This window comes from Cydia pomonella, chromosome 10, assembly GCF_033807575.1.
Source record: "Cydia pomonella isolate Wapato2018A chromosome 10, ilCydPomo1, whole genome shotgun sequence".
In the NCBI taxonomy this organism is placed as follows: Eukaryota; Metazoa; Arthropoda; class Insecta; order Lepidoptera; family Tortricidae; genus Cydia; species Cydia pomonella.
The window spans coordinates 16,833,410-16,853,151 of NC_084712.1; the positions used below are offsets into that span (position 1 = coordinate 16,833,410).

General features: G+C 34.3%; 1 protein-coding gene across 1 annotated transcript in view; it reads left to right on the forward strand.

The window, feature by feature from the left end:
* Nucleotides 1–19,742, forward strand: part of LOC133522294 (guanylate cyclase 32E-like) — a 204,658-nt gene that overhangs the window by 160,299 nt on the left and 24,617 nt on the right. The window contains exons 21-22 of the mRNA XM_061857577.1: nt 16,664–16,757; nt 18,789–18,900. Coding sequence (XP_061713561.1) covers nt 16,664–16,757; nt 18,789–18,900 — 206 coding nt within the window. The remainder of the gene's footprint in view (nt 1–16,663; nt 16,758–18,788; nt 18,901–19,742) is intronic.

Below are 19,742 nucleotides of genomic sequence, written 5' to 3' on the forward strand. Positions count from 1 at the left end.
TCCGCGATAACCTAAGTAAATTGGTTCTAATTTAATTTAAATTAGTTAAACGCGTAGTTGAAGGGCATATATGTTTAAGTTCTAACATGGGCAGATTCGATCAAGGGGTCATGGAGCGAGGAGATCCAAAAGCAATTTGTTGAGGGGTCTTGTTATACTGGTCCACTCGTTTGCAAGGAAGTAATCGTTGGGAAGTAGAGCTCTATACAGTGAACCGTTGTCTAATCGATGGTGGCAGGTAAGCAGAAAACTTGGCGTTTTCAGGGGCATACATATCAAACATTAGTAGGTCTATGGTCCGATTGGGTGCGGAAGGTCCTTTAATGCAATTCGGGGGTCACCGATTTCTTTACTACTGGACTGATCATGATAAAAATGAATATCTGAGAATCCCAAAGACCTCTTAATTGTGCATACTTAGTCAAAATAAAAATAAAAATAGACCATATCTTTAATTTCTCTTTTCTGACTTTTTACTATAATGAAAATTGATATCTGAGAACCCAAAAGGCCCTTGTCAATCCATTGTGGAAATTGTAGAAAACGGCTGTCATCTTGAATTTCTACATTTTTTTATTAATTCGCGCAAACAATTAAAATTATATTTATGATTCCACACTATACAAGGTGAAATCAGAAGAGAGATGGACATTATTCAAATTAATTTTATCGGAATAATCATTCGAATAAACAATAATTCTGCATTTTTTAATCACTTATTATCAGACCTCGGACAGAGTGAGCCATTTTTACGTCATTAATGTCAAGTGTAGATGTTAATATAGATATGCCTCAAGATGAAATATTAAAAAGAATTCATGAATAATAATTAAACAAAAATGACAGTGCATTATGTACAAAACGAGTAAGTATTATTTATTTATTCAAATTTTTCTTTGTTATTGGTTATTGTAATAAAGAACTATAATTTTTTCTAGATTTTCAATTTTCAACGCACTTCTTCTTGAGTTTAATATCCACTTATAGATGGAAAAAGACCTTTCTACTTCCACTGAAGTGAGCGGAGTGAAGTTGTACATTAAAATACCGTCCACATCTGTTCCTTCCGAAATTTTTTCAGCATAGTCCCTAAACAGATCTAAGTCTGGGTTTCTAGCTATGACGTCTTCTAATTTCTGACTGACAGAAGCAGACGAAGACCAGCTTATAAAATAATATGCTTATCATTTAAAGAGGCTTGCTATACAATTAATTTGTTTTGCTAGTTATGTAAAGATCTAAATAGAATAATTTAATTCGTTATTCAATTACATCACATCTGCCATTGAATGACTACGTAGGTATGTCCATATTATGCAAACTCTTAAAACAGCTCACCCTGTCCGAGGTCTGCTTATTATTTATTCGTCAATGATTTATTCGCGGATGATTTATTCATATAAAAATAATAATCCGACAATGTTTATTCGTCATTTGCGAATAATTTTGTTGTTTTTATACAATATTCGTCATTCAAATAAATTTTGCCGATCTCTTAATCAGAATATGATACTTAATGTGCTCTTAAAAGGATTTTATTACATCCTGTTTATGTTACATGCTGTATAAATATGTATGTTGTGAAATGACTAGCTCATTCAATAGCAATTTTTTGGCAAATCGCGAATTCTCATTTCGGAGCGAACTACTAGTTATTAATTGCAGGTATAAGATAGATAGGTAGCTAATCAATTATGTACTGCAAAATATTTGATGATATTTCTTATATTGCCTCTATTTTCTATGCCGTAGTTAATATATTTCTCTGAACGATATAATTATCGTTCGTTTTATGAATAATATATTTATTACAAATATGAAATGAATACGAGCATCTGTTTTAATAACAAAACTTACGTGAGATACAGACATATTAATTATATTAAAATATGTGAGTGACCCGTTTTAATATATTTAATATCTGTTTAATGTTTATTTTTTTCTGTACCTTATATATAAGATGAGTGATTGGTGTCGCTAGTCGCGTGTTTCCATTATATGATGTTGGGAATTACATTTCTGTATGTGCTTCCTAACATCATATATGACTTATATGCTACAATATAGTTATGACATTATTTATAAACGCACCACAAGCCTCAATTAGCTATAAATCGTTTGTCTTAGTCGGTCATTTTGACTTATGTATTTGTAAGAAAGAGATAAAACATAAATGAGCTAATTGAGGCTTCTAAATTTTTATCAATAAAGAGGTGTATCATTTGATCTCATCAAAACTTTGTGCTGGCGGGGCTTCATTGTTTCATTAATTTGTTTTTAATATTTTAATAATTATGAAAAAAAATAGAGACAAAATAGAGTGTGAGCTACAAAATCATCTTAAAAAATTTCAACTATATAGAATTCGAAAATTTTAGTGTCATGCTGTTTAGACTTTAAAACGTTTCAATTACAATTATTCAATGATAATTATGAACGTACCTAAATCGCTTATGATGGGATATTATTGTATTTAAACGGTAATAAATATGACGACTTAATGTCATTATATAATCTGTTTCCTTATACGTGTATCTTTCTCAGAAACAGAATGAATACTCTGGCTTAAATATCTCATTACCACAACTGTCTACTTTTTCTAAAACTAGTGGCTGTGTGTTTTTATACATGATGATAAATCATATTTATAAGTATACATGTAAAAAGTTAGGTTGAAAAGACTACGTCACCATATCATTGTTGTCATTCTCATTTGCATTCATATATGTAAATTTTGTCCTTATATTTGGTCGGTCTTAGAGCGTTGACAGCTCAAGGTGTCCTCTTCTATCGATTTAAGTGAGCAGTATTATCCAACTAGTTAAACTGTCCTCTTGGGAAAAGGGTCTTGCTTGTCAACGCTTGGAGAAACCCCTTATACTCTGTCTTATGCCCGGCATTTGATTGAAATGAATCCTTAGATTTAAATGAGCAATTTGTGGACCTATCCATACTTTATAAAATTCACAAAGCAACGTTTAATACAATTTGCTGTGAATGCTGATATCACAAAGGATTCGTCTGTCGAAACATATTTTAGGAACGTTACGAGATTTATTTATTCCTTTTTTATTACAAGTGTGTTTCCATGGTAACTCATTCTAAATACATACAGATGGGTAAAAAATGTGTACTTGTAATACAATACTTATTCCTTTGTTATTTTATTTATCAAGGATACATGAAGCGTATAAGTACAGTAAAAATTTTGCTTACAGAATATAGATGTTTCCTCAAAAGTATCTCTCACTTCGGGGTATCGGTATGTACGTTTAAGGAAACTAAATGGCATAGTTAATTTAATTTTTTTTTTTTGTTTTTTTTTTTCTATTTTTTTTTTATAAAAAGTAACTAAATGTTGCATATAGCGTTGTTGTATTGTAACACGGGCATTACATTTAAAACTGTGACATATCAATGTCATTTCGAACGTCGATCGTCCGAGATAGTACTTACGTTTAGTAGCAAATGTATGAACTCGCACTAAACACTAATCAATAAGTAAACAGGCCCTAAGGCGTGTATACACGCTCGTAAGGGCCTTATAAGATAAAAATTAATGATTGATTATCTCCGAAATGGAGTTAATTAGAATATCGGTGTCTTTGAGAAAGTTACTTAATTTCAGCTCAGGAATGCACCCTCGAAATTAACGCAAATCAAAAAAAACACGGTGTATATATATATATATATATATATAAATAAATAAATAAATAAATAAATAAATATTATAGGACATTATTACACAAATTGACTAAGTCCCACAGTAAGCTCAATAAGGCTTGTGTTGAGGGTACTTAGAAAACGATATATATAATATATAAATATTTATAAATACTTAAATACATAGAAAACACCCATGACTCAGGAACAAATATCCATGCTCATCACACGAATACATGCCCTTACCAGGATTTGAACCCGGGACCATCAGCTTCGTAGGCAGGGTCACTACCCACTAGGCCAAACCGGTCGTCAATATATATTTATACGTTTTTGTATTGAAAGAAAAAAGTGTCGGAGTATTTCAAACGTATATGTAGACGAGAACGAGACGAGAGCGTATGTGGGGCACCCGGGTGGAAAACGTCCGTCTGGGCGTCCCAGATACCGCTGGAGCGACGAAGTCCTAAAAGACCTGTTCGCCCTCGGAATACCCAACTGGCGTGAAGTGGCGCAGGATAGGGCAGAGTGGCGCTCTCTTGTGTCAGAGGCCAAGATCCTGTTTGGGTCACTGAGCCAGTGAAGAGAGAGAGAGAGATGTAGACGAGAAAATATCATATTCAAACTGATGATTACCCATGAAAAACATGATTGTATTTTTTTTTTGTTTTGAACCTGCCACTGTACCATACCTAAATAACGTCACACTTTTTCAAACAATGCAAGGTTAAAAAATCTGTTTTTTTCATCGTTTCTCATTTTATAGAGTATACTTTAAAAGTTTAAATATTTAATAACAATGAGGTTCGAACTCGTGTCCAATAGTTACGTAAAACGTAACGATAACGAAAATAATATATTTATATAAGATTAAATTGTATGCGATAACTCAGAATTGAGTTGTATGACTATAAAAATCTGATTTACAAAGAAAGCGACTAGACTGACTAGGCATGTCAATTAATGGATTATCCCTATTGTTATCCCTAATTGACTTTAAATTTCGTGATTTAAATTCATGGATTATCCTACTGCGGGATTAAAATTGCTAACGACATTGTGCTACATTAATGGATTGAGATTAACATATAATCAAATAATTCAGTAAATGAACGATTATTTTGAAACTCACTCTAAAGGACAGGCAACGAATGCTCAAAAAAATTATAGAGGGAAATGTTTGGAATACAAAAGAAAGGTGATGGCAGCAAGTGTAGTAGCCCATTCTGACCCTACAATTTGTTTGTTTAGTCTTGTTTTGATGCGACTTTGACGATCGTTTCCGTGATTAGTGCACTTCTGACGCATGACTTCCACTTGATAGCCCTTGCTTCAATCAGTATGAGCGATTTTCAATGTCGTGTCAAAACAAGATTAAAGTCGTATCAAATAGTGAAATCAGAATTGGGATGTAGGTTAATTTCGCTACCTTTGAATTCATGAAAACTATAGGTACATAGAGCTCAGAGAAGTGTTATACAATGTATGTATATAACATATCCCCAGGGTGTCTAGCCAAGGTGACAATCACTTGCGCTACGATAACGAAACGCTTTGTGTCTCTCTATCACTTGTCCATATTAGTACGACAGTGACAGTTTCGTTCGCTACGGAGCGAAACGATTGGCATGTTGGCTACGCACCCAGTATACAATTAAGTACCTGATAATTCAGTATTTACATTTTTAGCTAACAGTAAATGTGTAAATTACTTACATAACATTGCAGTTTACTACCCCGTTTCGGCCAATCTAAAGTTAAATGTCGTACTTACGCATACATAATAAGATCTGAAAACTCATCTATTACATGGTAATCAGTAGGGTTTACGATATGGAAAGTAGAGGCAAGGAATATAAACTCCACATACCAAAAATTGTGCGACAAAAAACCATAAATAGGTGGCGCTACAATATACTTAGAATACTTGAGAAAAAAATCTAATCATAGACGGCGCACTTCACTCCGTCAATAACACCTAGGTTCTTAGCTACTCTAGCGCTACTATGAAGAGATTTGGAACTATTATTTATAGCTGACAGCTGGACACTTTTGCAACAGTTTTGCCTAAGGAGATTTTGTTCCTTGGCTCTACCTTTCATAGTTTACGAGTTAAGTCGTGAATCTCTAAATGTCATTTAAACGGGTCGGGTATTAATTTAACGATGTGTGTGTGTTTGTGTGTGAAAATAGCGGTAAATTAGGTGTAATTACATTAACGAATTGTAAATATAAATGTACAAGTCAAGGCCAGGTGGTAATCAAGATGAAGGACGCTTGCCAGAAAGATACTTAAAATATTAACACGAATCTAATCGTGATATCTTATTAGTCTTATTACATATTAACTAGTGTCCAAACGCCTTGTAAAGGCAAAATAACAGGTGAACGGAGAATTATATAATCTCTCTGCAGTAGTAGAGTATTTTTTTGGTTTTGTTTATTTCTTTGTAGTTTTTTTTTTGTTTATTTCAAACAAACTTAAATTTACAGCTTACGCCAACATACTTACATTTAATACGAATGTTCAGGTTTTGTACTTCCATGTTTCGATTTTATTATAATACGACTTATGGCTTTATGACAAGACCATAACACTTAGTAAACTACCGCTTTTCTATTTTGTACAAATTTTGACATAAAGATTTTAATTTTAAACAATTTATGGGTGTATCAAAAAAAGTGGGGATCAGTTTAAGGCCATATTAAATAAATATTAAATATTATAGGACATTATCACACAAATTGACTAATTGTAAGTCCAAGCTCAATAAGGCTTGTGTTGCGGGTACTTAGACAACGACATAAATAAAATATACATTATTTATAAATACATAGAAAACATCCATGACTTAGGAACAAATATCCATGCTCTTTACACGAATTAATGCCGAATGTCCTTACCAAGATTTAAACCCGGGACCATCGGCTTCATAGGCAGGGTCACTACCCACTAGGCCAGACAGGTCACCATATTGTGTATCGTGTTCCGAAAAAGTAAAAGAAAATTTTTATTTGACGCGAACAATTGTTGATCTTTGTATGGAGGGTTGGCCGACTTGGACTTGTCTCAAAGAACGGAAAAAAAAATTGGTGTCCAAAAATTTTTTCTTCTACTTTTTCCTAATCGGAACACGACACAGAATATATTATATAGGTATATAATTTTTTTTTTTTATCAGAATGCATTTTGGACTATTATTTAAATATTTTGTTCCAAAAATTATATATAGGTATATACAGAATATGTCATTCAACGGATCCCCACTATTTTGGTTGCATCCTATATTAACTCTCCCTTTGACTTTTTTCGATTTTTACTAAGATATTTTAAGAGTTATGGGCGAAAATTAATACTATATAACATTTTAAAAGCTACTAACTCACGTTATAATTAAAGAAACAAATCATTCATGTGGTTAATATTCATCAAATTGCGTTAAAATATTTTCCTTTTAATACAAATCACAATATATCTTCCGCTGACCAATTTCAAATGAATCATAATATATTTTGAGAGACATTTTCTTTTTTTAATCTATATAAAATACGTTTAGTAACAAATTTCTTGAAATACTTAGTTATTGTTCAAAGCTCAAATGTCTATCAGAATAAAACTACATAGCTCAAAGATGAAAATTTGAAATTGAAGATTTTATGGCTGTAACAAGTTGTTCTCGGCCAGGCTAAGATGAAAGTTCGATTAAAATGTCTTTTTCAGATTTATTTAACTGAGACAAAGTTAAAATTCCAACAAATCTAAAGTAATATCTGCCACTTGAAGGGATAACCCTTATCAAGGTGAGGCGACTTGGCGGCCACTTCCAACATGTGTTCTATATTCATTGAGCAAGACTGACATTCGATTGTCATTTGTCAACTGTCAGGCCGGATAAGGGTGAACATTTTAGATTCGTATATTTATTGTGATTTATCCAAGTTCAGTTCTAAATGGCATTTGATCACTTTCTTTTTTCATCAGACACCTAAGCCATAAAGGCGTATTTTATAGGTGAGCGAGATTTACAAGACTTTAGGTAGGGCCTTATAGCTAATCGCGGGCTTTAATCACACATTGAATAGAGTAGGACAGCAAAATTTTGCATGTAATAACAATGATTTATAACTCAAGATAGGTTATAAGCGTTCCAAAATTGAAGCGCTTACGTTGTGACAAATTTAGCCTTTTTCCGCGGCCGGGCAAGCGAGAAATGTGTATATGCTAACGAACTCCCGCACACTGAAAGAGAAAGAGGCAAGCTTATGTTTAACAACGAGTATGACAAATATGTATGGAATGCTAAAATTAATCAAAAATTACAGATCTTAGAATTATCTCGTAGGTATTGAAATAAAAATGGAAGTATTTGTTGTGCTCCCCGAGTATAAGTATAACCTATCTATAGTATAATATAATCGTGTCATTAACAGTATTTTTCAGATTTGTGTTTAGGATTTTTGTCCATAGATTTTTTTCTGATGGATCCACTATGGGTCGACTGTAAATATAATAATGCACATACTCAAGATATTTTAAAATTAACTATTACGATCAATTTAATGTGTTAATAAGTGTATTTTTGAGCGCAACAGTAGTGTTCATACATATTCAATTTATCATAACTCGCGAATGCAAAGCGAACGCTCAACGTGTAGTGATTATATTACTTACTTATATGTAAAAAATAATAAGAAGTTTATCTAATTCCACACATTATACACATATAATAAATATAAAACAGAAATAAATTAAAATTTCACTTTTAAAATGTGGGCCACACATTTTCTGGTAAAAGCCGTCCCCAAGACATTTCACATCCGGGCTGTTTAGCCACGTTGGACCCATCGTTGCCGGATTTCCTTAGGCCATCTGCCACGTGGTTGACTGTTGCTTGGCAGGGCTTGTGCCCAGACCATTTTACTGTGCATGTGGTCCACAGCTTAGCATCACTTGCGTTGTCGCGCGCGACTCTATACTTGCTATCGCGTTTGACTTAAAGTTGTGCTAAGCGGTAAGGTGAGATAAACATTTAACTGCCAAATATATAAAACAATAATTTTGAAATATTTAATATATTCAAGGAAGGAGACCAAAGGAGTTTAAATCGTTACACATTTTTACAAAGCTATAATCATTAATCATGTAGAATGTGTACTGAATGAAGATGAGTGTATACTTTACTAAGGAGGTTTTGAATGTGATATGATATAATATGCATTAATGTGTAAAGCTAAAACACAATGCCACGAGATGCTGCACTGCCAATATAAATTTTGTTTTACAATGTTTTCTTCAATTGTTTTCCTTATTTCTAACATATACGTTTTATTATTTGTTGCTATGAAGGATATTTTTCTTTACTTTCATACCAAGTTGCTATTGAATCTTTAGGCGTTAATAAAATCCAAATAAACCGTTGTTAAGTCTACTGGAAGAAAGGACTTATGTAGTGGAGTTATCTATATGTTAGTTGCCTGATATGTTATGTCGGGTTCGCCGAATAATCGAAATGCAAACAGTCGAAACATAAAAATTTTACGTGTATTTTTCGACGTCGTTTACACAATAGAATCAATATATATTATATTCAAACGTTCAGAGAAAAACGTCAAGTTATGTTATATACAGGGCCCTTACATGTCATGCCGTTGACAAAAAATGACCTTCATCTTATTGTCACTCAACTAAATAGTAGATTGTTAGTTTATTAAATTACACATTTTTGATTTTAACAGTGTATTTTACGTAACACGAATGTATTTCATTTTATACATTATATGTTCTAACAATCTGCTGTAAAATATTTGTTATTCGTAGAATGAAGTATTTACTTAGGTTGATTTTCTACACGTCAATAGGTTAGCTATCTAATTTTTTGTGTTATAAATAAACTCGTTGTGTGTTAAATTACGTCATTTTTGGGTCAAAGGCATGAAATGTACGAACCCTGGTCGATTTGTACGTATGCAACCCAACATCGCCCAGTAATATAGTTTGAAGTGAGAACGTCAAGGTAGATACTCAAGCGGATTCGGTGTCGATAATGTCGGTCATAACGCTCATGTTATGCTGACTATACACCATCGTCGAGAGCCTCTCGCCGAGTTTCGGCACCGCTCCGACTCAATCGGAGAAGTGCGACCGAGACGAGTAAGAGCGAGACGATAAGGGAGCACTATGTACACAATCTTTCTCGGCTTGACTCGGGGTCTCTCTACAAGTGTGTATAGCCGGCATTATCAATATATCGTATTACGCAGTGTTTTGAAATATTGGGCCAAATTTAAAAAATAAATGTGATGTAAGTAGGTACTTATTTAAATGGATAGTCAATATTTACGTATATGTATACTATAGTAACTAAATTGAATATTAATATATTTATGTGTGAACAATAAGTATTTTATACGTTTACCTATCTATAAGTCAAGACTGTGCGTGCTTATCTTCTCTTTGAAACCTGTATCCTTACCACGAGTTTGACACTGACAAACGCTAGTGACTGTGTAAAATTACTCACAATGCATCTCCCTCGTATTGACATTGGTGCAAGCGAGATGCACTGCTTTTGAATTGACGCAGTCGCTAGCATTTAAGGTCATGTAAAACTCAAGGTGAGGGTACCTATTGGTGTGATTTTCCATGATGTGTGATGTTAATTATTGTGAATGCCCGTCTTAGTTCTTAAGAAACTGTACTAGATTATTTAAATGTTAACTGTTATTTATTAAAATCCATCCAAAGAAAATTCTATTGAGATCTGGACAATAGTTTTAAGTCAATGTTGAATCGATGTGCTATGTTATTAAAAATAAAGTTTATATAAATCATGCGTATTTTCTTTCGTAAATGACATATCTGACATTATTTCGCTTTAGTCGACGAGGCGAATGAGGCAAAGCGCTGGTGGCCTAGCAGTAAGAGCGTGTGACATGCAATCCGGAGGTCGCGGGTTCAAACCCCGGCTCGTACCAATGAGTTTTTCGGTTACTTGTGTACAAAATATCGATGGCAAAAAGCGGAAACGTAGGAACCGCCAAAATGCAAACTATACACCAGAGCCAAAAAACTTCGATTTAAAAAAAAACAACTTCTTTGTTTACTAACGAAATGACTTCAGAACCCCTAGTGTAAATTTATTCAATAGCGTGACGTGACGTATGCGTTTGCGTCAAGTCTCATTTAGAAACAGCGCGCCAAGCGGGACGTTTTGGAAACTCAAAATCCCATACAACATGAGACTTAACGCAAACGCGTACGTCACGTCACGCTATCGAATAAATTTACATTAGGGGTACATATTTGGAATAAATATATAAATTTCATAATTCTTTCAAGTCTCATACTCAAAACATTATTAAAAAAAGTGGCTGTGACATAATCTATGGAGTGTGGAATTAAGAGGAGTGGCATCTCTTATGGTAGAACTGTTGCAAAAGTGTCCAGCTGTCAGCAATAAATAATAGTTCCAAATCTCTTCAGAGTAGCGCTAGAGTAGCTAAGAACCTAGGCGTTATTGACGGAGTGAACTGCGCTGTCTATGATTTGATTTTTTTTGTTCAAGTAGGTACTCTAGGTATTGTAGCGCCACCTATTTAAAGTTTTTTGATGACACTTTTTACATGGAAAATTCGTACCTTATCTCCACCTTCCGTAACATAATCGGACAGACTGACGGACATGACGAATCTATAAGGGTTCCGTTTTTTGCCATTCGGCTACGGAACCCTAACTAGTATCAATTTTAGCGGCGCTTATTACTCTTATTCACCTATATTTTAAAAGCGTGACTTGAATGAGTAGTTTCTACTGAATTAACTTAATTAAAAGACGATGATCATATAAAACCTGATATGACAACTAATTGACAATTTCTCACTACGGAAATTATTGTGAAACAGCGTTATCTTGATAAATCTTGTATTTTACTTCGTACTTAAGGATGCGTTATAAATTTTCAAGACATAATTGTAAATATATTTCAAGCAAACTAAAAATTCTAATGAAAGGTTATTTTTCTATGGAATTATGTACGTATTTATGTCATTTTATTGCACATAAACAAGTTAACATAAAACAGACAAAACAAAACAAAAAAAAATGTTATGTCCAAAGGCGAACTTATCCCTAAAAGGGATCTCTTCCAGCTAACCTTTGAGAAAATGCGAAAGGATCAAACACTAACAAGTGAAAAACAAATCAATATTAACAGTAGCAATATGAGTATTATGAAAACATATAAAAGTAGGACGAGAGCAATCAATAATAATAAAATAAAATTTAAAGTAGAAAACCCGTTGTATGAATACGCAAACTATAACATAAACATAAATCTTTACACACCTATATATGTGATTTTCCTAGAAAAACTAGTATAAACTAAACAAAACTAGTGCACTAAAACACTAGTAGTAGTAAACTAGTATGTATGTATGTAGTGTGTATGTATGTATGTAGTGTGTTTTGTTCTGAAATTATGGCGTTTAAAATAACACTTGCACAGTCTGTGCTAACAAAATCGTTGCAGGATTATCTTGGTCTAACTCTATCAGTTTTTGTCAGAAATCTCTAATAAGTAGGTGAAATACGGAGAACAGTTACGGAATTTATTAAAGTATATATAAGGTGAGATGGCGTAACACTTCATGTAATCGTCATAGTGTTTTTCTTGCCTCGAGGAAAATAAACTATGTTATTCTTACCCCATTTAACCTCAGTGTGATCTCATTAGAAATGACAAAAAGAGATCACTATTATTGAATAGTTGTTACAAAAACATCCTTAAGAAACAAGGTACAAATATAAAAGTTATTAGCATTTGAGAAAAAAGAATTTTTTTAATGTCACAATTTTGCGATAATTCGCCAATTATAAACTGTTGATGATGATTATATATTTAAGTAATATCTGCGTATATCCATCATATTACAAAAAAAAATATTATAAGGGCACATAAAATACTGGATCCAGTGGACCCCTTAGCGACTAAGTGTTTGAAAGTAGGGTGCGACTGTCGACGTGTAAAACAGAATAAGTACTTATTCAAATTAATTAATTAGCAGATAAATCTAGATTGACTTTGTACAAAATCTTGGCAATCTAATTAAAACAGATTATAAATTAAATTACTTGTCGCAAATTACGAGTTTTCATTAAGTGAAATATGAAACTTATTGTTTCTCTGCATATAAATGAGAATAAATTGACAAGTGATAATCTATCTTTCCTTGTTTATTTTTTTTTCTCATTTACATGCAATTTAAACAGTTAAAACCGACCATCCGACATCAATTTACTAAGATAACGCAGAAAATTGCGATGGTAAGCGCTCACATTTGCCTGCTGTTAGTAGTGGATATTTGTGAGACGTTATGTTCCGCATGTATTTGCCAAACCTGAATCATCATCATCATCATCGTCTCCTAGCCGTTTTCGGCCACAGCAACTGTTTTCTACCACTGAGAGTGTCGCTGGTGCGCTCTCAGGTGACTGACGTAGCCAATCTTAGCAGCGAATGTGCGGCCACACTCGCTGCAGGTCAGCACCCCTCCGACGTAATTATATGTTATGGCCATAGGTGGTCTGGCCTTTAGCTCGTCACGCTTATCGTCAAGTTCTGTGCGTCGCCTGGCTTCGAATTCACGCACATGCGTCTGCACAATATGCCTCCACTGTGGACGGTCACCAGCTAGACTCTCCCATGTCGTTGGTTCTATATGAGCTCTCTTCATATGCCGCTTCAACACATCTCAAACCTGAATAATATATTTTTAAAACAATACTTAATAATCTTTGAACTTAGTATAGTTAAAACAAGGCAGATGCCGAAAAACGGTTTAAAAGAAGGTTTTAAATTATACGTCGTAATTATTAATAATTAACAGTATTTGAATAACAAATACCCAATCAATGAAAAATATATAGGACAAAAAAGTCGGACAATTATAATTATCGTTATCATAATTAATATTACATTTTAAATGCAGATAAAATTAATAATGCATTAATTAATTTAAACGATAACGTTCTCATTACAATTTTTTTACGGAAAATAATGCAGACTGCTATTTGCTATGTCAAAACAGTTCGTGTCTTTGTACTAGCAACATGTTTTTCTTACGCGTCTTATTTTCGTTGTTTATATTTTACTTTGCCGGTAAGTTAACTAATAGTTAATTTCATCACACTTGCTCGAAAAAGATCTTATTTCATGCAGGTATACTGAAGGATAAAGGCTTATATTGTTCCCGGGGAGTTATAGATTGTGAAAAAAAAAGCTATAACTCCCTAGGGAGCTGTAGCTTTTTTATTTTAATTATGTCACTTATTCATACAAACTAAGTAGCATACATAAAATACTGAATATTTTTGTTTGTTTTTAAAAATATCTAATTTTATTAATTTAATAGCTGTTCAAAATATTTTTACATCATTTTTCATCGTGGCTGAATGCCGAATAGGTCTGTGCCTTCGATGCCTCACCTGTCAAGAAATTACAAAATGGCGGACGAATGTTTGCTATGTCACCGTATTTAAGAATAATTTCGCTTAAAATTTAGTTTTTTCTTCGCAAGTGTGATGAAAAACATTGTGTGTAAGTCCGGGATTAAGAATATTGCAAACTCGGGTCTTTAATTCCCTCCAGCCTGCGGCTGTCGGGAATTACCACCCTCGTATCCAAAATTTCACTTACCCCCCTCGTTGCACAATGTACTATTGTTTAACCCGTACTCGTAACTCGTTCTAATATTGATACCATAGCTAGCGAAAGATTCCAAGATTGAACCCCGAGCGTTGAGAGGGTGCCAGAGAACGAGGGTTAAATTTTGCTCCCGAGTGAAACACGAAATTTTTTCACCGCACCAACGCGAGGAAAATACTAACTGTATAACATAACACATCTAACTCATAAGAACGTTATTACATATTTCTCATTCAAAATTATTACTACAAAGTCAATACTCAATACCAACCAACAAAACAAAACAACAACTCAAAATTTGCATCTAATTACTTTGCCGGTCTTGTGGATAAAATGCAAATTTCACATCAGTTTTTGAAGTTTAAAGATAGACTACGAGTTGGTTTGGTAAAAACAATATACAAATGCAAACGAAATCGATTCGTGCGAGTGGTTGTCTTGAATACATTTTTCTCTTCGGTCTATACCATTTAAGATACCTAGTCTTTTCGATTTTGTATGTAATGAGAAATATGTAAGTTATAGCCGGTGAAACAACTTTGTTAGTACTAAAAGCCGCGAAATTCAATTTATTTTATTTTATTATAGGACATTATTACACAAACATTATTATTAGTTAATTTATATGGGGTGACAACCCTTCGCACCTACATTTTTAAAATTTGCCGCTTTTTAGGGTTCCGTACCTCAAAAGGAAAAAACGGAATTCTCCTGCGTCTGTCTGTCCGTCTGTCACAGCCTATTTTCTCCAAAACTACTAGACCAATTAAGTTGAAATCTTAACAAATTATAATTAAATTAAATATATAGGGCATTTATGGGAGGGTGGGGCGACTAAATGAGAAAATTAAAAAACAAAATATTGCAAACTATATCGTGTCTTATATCAAATGAAAGAGCTCATTGGAAGTTATTGAACAAAATATACTTACATTGGAAGTTATTGAACAAAAAAATACCATTCCCCCTTTATCTCCGAAACTAGTAGATGTATTTTTTTTTTTAATACACAAAATAATTATTTACCTGTAGATGACTGGAAAACCTAATAGAAATATACAGTCAAGCGTGAGTCGACACAATGGTTTACGTGAAATGTGGTGTGAACAGCTATTGCGAAGGCCAAAGGCCATGGTAAGCGTAGGGCCAAAGGCCCGGAGCCTCCGATATGTGCATGCTTCCTGCAAAGGAGATCGTCGATTTTGTTATGCGATTCCTTGAAATCGGACGTAGGTATTTTATGTACCTACATGAATCGTTTGTATTTCTAGATTATTACGGTGAAAACAAAATCACTAAATATAACGGGAATTGTGAGAAATCCTGCGATAAAAACTAGAACATAACAATAAAAACTTTCATAATCATAAACAAAACGAAGTAAGTAAATGAAACTGAAACCATTATACATTAAAAAGCCATATTTTGATTTTGTTCGTAGTTCATTGTTATTTCTAAGGAAACTGAACAGATTGATAACTGACCATTTGTAATACTTGTGTCAACGACAAAGGTTTATTTATGACTGGCGCTGCTTGCATACTTTTGACATATTGAGAGAAACTTTTGCGTTTTGTTGTACAAAAAGGAGCATGATTAGGGCATACAAAATCAGTCCCGGTAATTCCGGGATATGTCACGATTAGTCATGGGAATCCCCGGTCTCGAGACTGAGAATAAAAAGTTTCATTTTAAGTAAAATACTCGTATTACCGTATATTCCTGTACCCCTAGTGTAAATAAATTCGATTTCGAAACGTGACGTACGCGTTTGCGTTTAGTCTCATTTTGTATTGGATTTAGAAAGAGCGCGCCAAGCGGGACGTTTTGGAAACTCAAAATCCTATACAAAATGAGACTTAACGCAAACGCGTTCGTCACGTTATGATGTCGATCAAATTTACACTAGGGGTACTGAAGGCGCATAGAAATAAAAAAAACTACTTTAACGTGTATCAACTGTTTTAAGGAGTATCGACTCAAATGATTTAATGACCTAAGGGTGGTATTCCTTTCCATTTCTCCAAGATCTGGGAGTGAGTGAAAGTGAAATTCTATGAGTAAAAGGTACAGCAGAAAGTTACCTGTAAAAACAACATTTTCACTATCAATAACAAGAGAAAATAGCTAAAAGTGGTAACAAGAATATCAAAAAAAGCAAAACGTACAGACACAGATATTAGTAATATATAACTCATATAAAAAAAAACAATCTAAGACCAAAATCCAGAGAGGAAAATGTCGAGAACTTTTGTATGGAAAAATTACCACTAACGTATCCTCCTAATATTTTTTAGGAGCAGAAGCATCGCTGCAATGGCCTCAAGCATACCACTTTAAGGCAACTCTAAAAATACCGTCAGCAAACGTGATAGAACCTTATGAGGTCTGGTAAGTACTCTGAATTTTAATTTTAATGTTTAATGCCGATGCATGTCGGCAGAATATGCTGACCTAACACCTTCTACTAACCAACATTGCATGTACCATATTCTTGGAAATAAAGTATTGAATTGAATTGAAAGGTCATAATAAGAGTAATAAGGCCGTAAGGCGGAATGACGAATTCGCGCGCAGCGCGTCGTCACCGCTCCCTATCTGTTCAGAGGTCCTACCGCGAAACACGTATGAATTTACAAGTTCGACAGAGATGCACGACGAACCAAGTTTATGTGCAAAAACCCAATCCGGTACTACGGAACTCGGTGTGGCATACCATACCCTGCGGCCCGCACCGGAACTCCATCTGAATGCGGGAAGCGTCGCCGCTTCGCACAAAGGGGCTTACGCAGCGGCTTACGTGAGCGAAATACTCGCGAATGCGACGCGGCGCGGCGCGGCGGCCCAGCGGCATTCGCGTTCACAACGAGATCGCCCACGTAGGACACTTCCAAAGGTATCAAAGGATTGAATTCACCCGCGCCGCGCCGCGCCGCGCCGCGCCGCTTCGCGTTCGCGAGTTATTCGTTCACGTAAGCCGCTGCGTGAGCAAGTGCGTTATACCATGCGGATTTTGTATGCAAATTAAGATTCTACGGTACAAAGTCTTTTAAAAGCCGCAGCACCGGACGCCGCTCCAGAGAGCGAAGCAGTTTAATAACCGCCTATGCGGTTGTAGAATAAAATATAAACAAGAAACAAATTATAAAGCAGCAGCACTCTAAATATTTATCTTTAACCCAAAGATTGACGAGTAGATATGGCCGGATAGTTCATGTCATCTCTGTGATCTATATCATACTGTTTTCTATTATCCAATAATAAACATAACCATCTCTTCTGTAGTATTCTAGCTACAGAAGAGATGGTTATGTATACAGGGTGGGCAAATAAAAATATACATTTTGTTATTACATTTTAACTATACTAAGTTCAAAGATTATTAAGTATTGTTTTAAAAATATATTATTCAGGTTTGGGAAATACATGCGGAACATAATGTCTGACAAATATCCACCACTAACAGCAGGCAAATGTGAGCGTTTATCATCGCAATTTTTATCATATTTTCGCACATTTTCGGCGTCTTAGCAAATTGATATCGGATGGTCAGTTTTAACCTGTTTAAATTTCATCAGCTTGTTAGCGAGCAAACACATTTAAGAAAAAAATGCTTGTTGCTAGAGGGAGAAATATGGCAGAAATTCTTTTTCATATACAATTGCCAACCCTAAATAATATATTAATGTTTTTTTTATAATTATTGCACTTCATATAGTTTTATTTATTTTATTTTATTTTATTGTTTTTAAGGGATAACAAACAACTATACAAATACAATCTACAAATGGTGTTACATTATAAGTGTTGTTTTTATGTACAGCCAACAACGTTATCCACAAGTTACTTATACACATAAAGTTGAAGAAGGTAGGACAGATATACAATTTTACTATGCTAATAATAGTTTAAATGTATCTCTGGCTAAACACGGCAATTATAAATTAAATTAGTATACATTAATCTATATTAAACAATCTGATAAGGCTTTTCTATATTTAGCGGTGGGCAGGTGGAATATGTCTATCGCAGTAAAGTTTTGGTTGGAGGAAGCAAGGAGCCGGCGTTAGTAGTTAAAATTTAATAAACAAAGTGTATGCCTCTTATTTGCCCACCCTGTATTTGTATGTACCTAACGTGAAATGGGTGAATCAACTTTTTTTGTTTTGTTATCCTGTCCCGTTGTCCAAGGGACAACCGTGGCACAGTTTGTTTGAAGAGACGTTGTATGCCGTTCTATTAACATGCTTAGTAGGGGGCCCATTATGGACATTGGTTATAACGACCACAAAAACGCAAGTTTGATACATTTAACTACCATAAAATCAGTATTTCAATGAACTTTTGTCCCCTGGACAACTAATCGTAACCATGGCAACGAGTGACGCTAAAAAGTTGATTCTCCCAAATACTTAATCCCAGGTCTAATGGCGTGGAAGGACATCACAGATTTGACTTCTACAAGGGAATGTCTAAAATGTACCAGAAACGACACGGGAAAGTGAATAATGTCGTCCAATTCCAATACTATTGGGTAAGTGCGGGGAAAGACCAAAATGTACAGTCACGTCTGAAAATATCGATACGAAAAAAAAGTGCCAAAAATATGTATACACTACCTTAATATATGGGCAATAAAGTCGTATATACATATTTTTGGCACTTTTTTCGTATCGATAGATTTCGCAAGAGATAAAGAACATTTTTTACGTTGTGTCCGAGATATACTTATTTGAGGCGCGAGGCCCCTCGGACCGCGAGGCCGTAGGTCCACGTCGCCCACGACTAACACCGCCTCGTAAGTGCTTTCTTAAAGTGCCGTAGGTTAAATAGAGAACAGAGTGTTAGAAAAATCGTGCCGCTTTTTTAGATCACAATATGATTGCCAAAAATGTAATTAGGTAGCAACCTTTTTCTAGTGAATTCAACAATTTGAACCCTGTTTTTTTTTTACTTTCTGTACTGGCATAAGTAGATAGATATAGATACATACTTATATAATATAAACGTAGTGATTATATGCTCTTTGTAATATATAAGTTACATAGATAGAACAAAGTGACAAAATAGTATTTTATACAATCGTGATATAATAGAGAGCTTTTCAGTCGAGTACCGTGTTTTGGCAAAGAAGCTTGCTGAGTTGCCAAAGTGAGGTACGAGATTGAAAAGCTAGATTATATCACTATTGTATACAATACTTTTTCTACGAGTCAATAAATATAATACTTTAAAGTAATAAAATCATACAGATAAATTAGCCACAAGTATACAGCTATTTAAGATACGCGAGTAACCGCGATACCTTCACACTCGTACGCGCCCCGGCCGCCGGGACCCGGCGGGGTGGTCAACGACACCTTCTCGTAATTCATG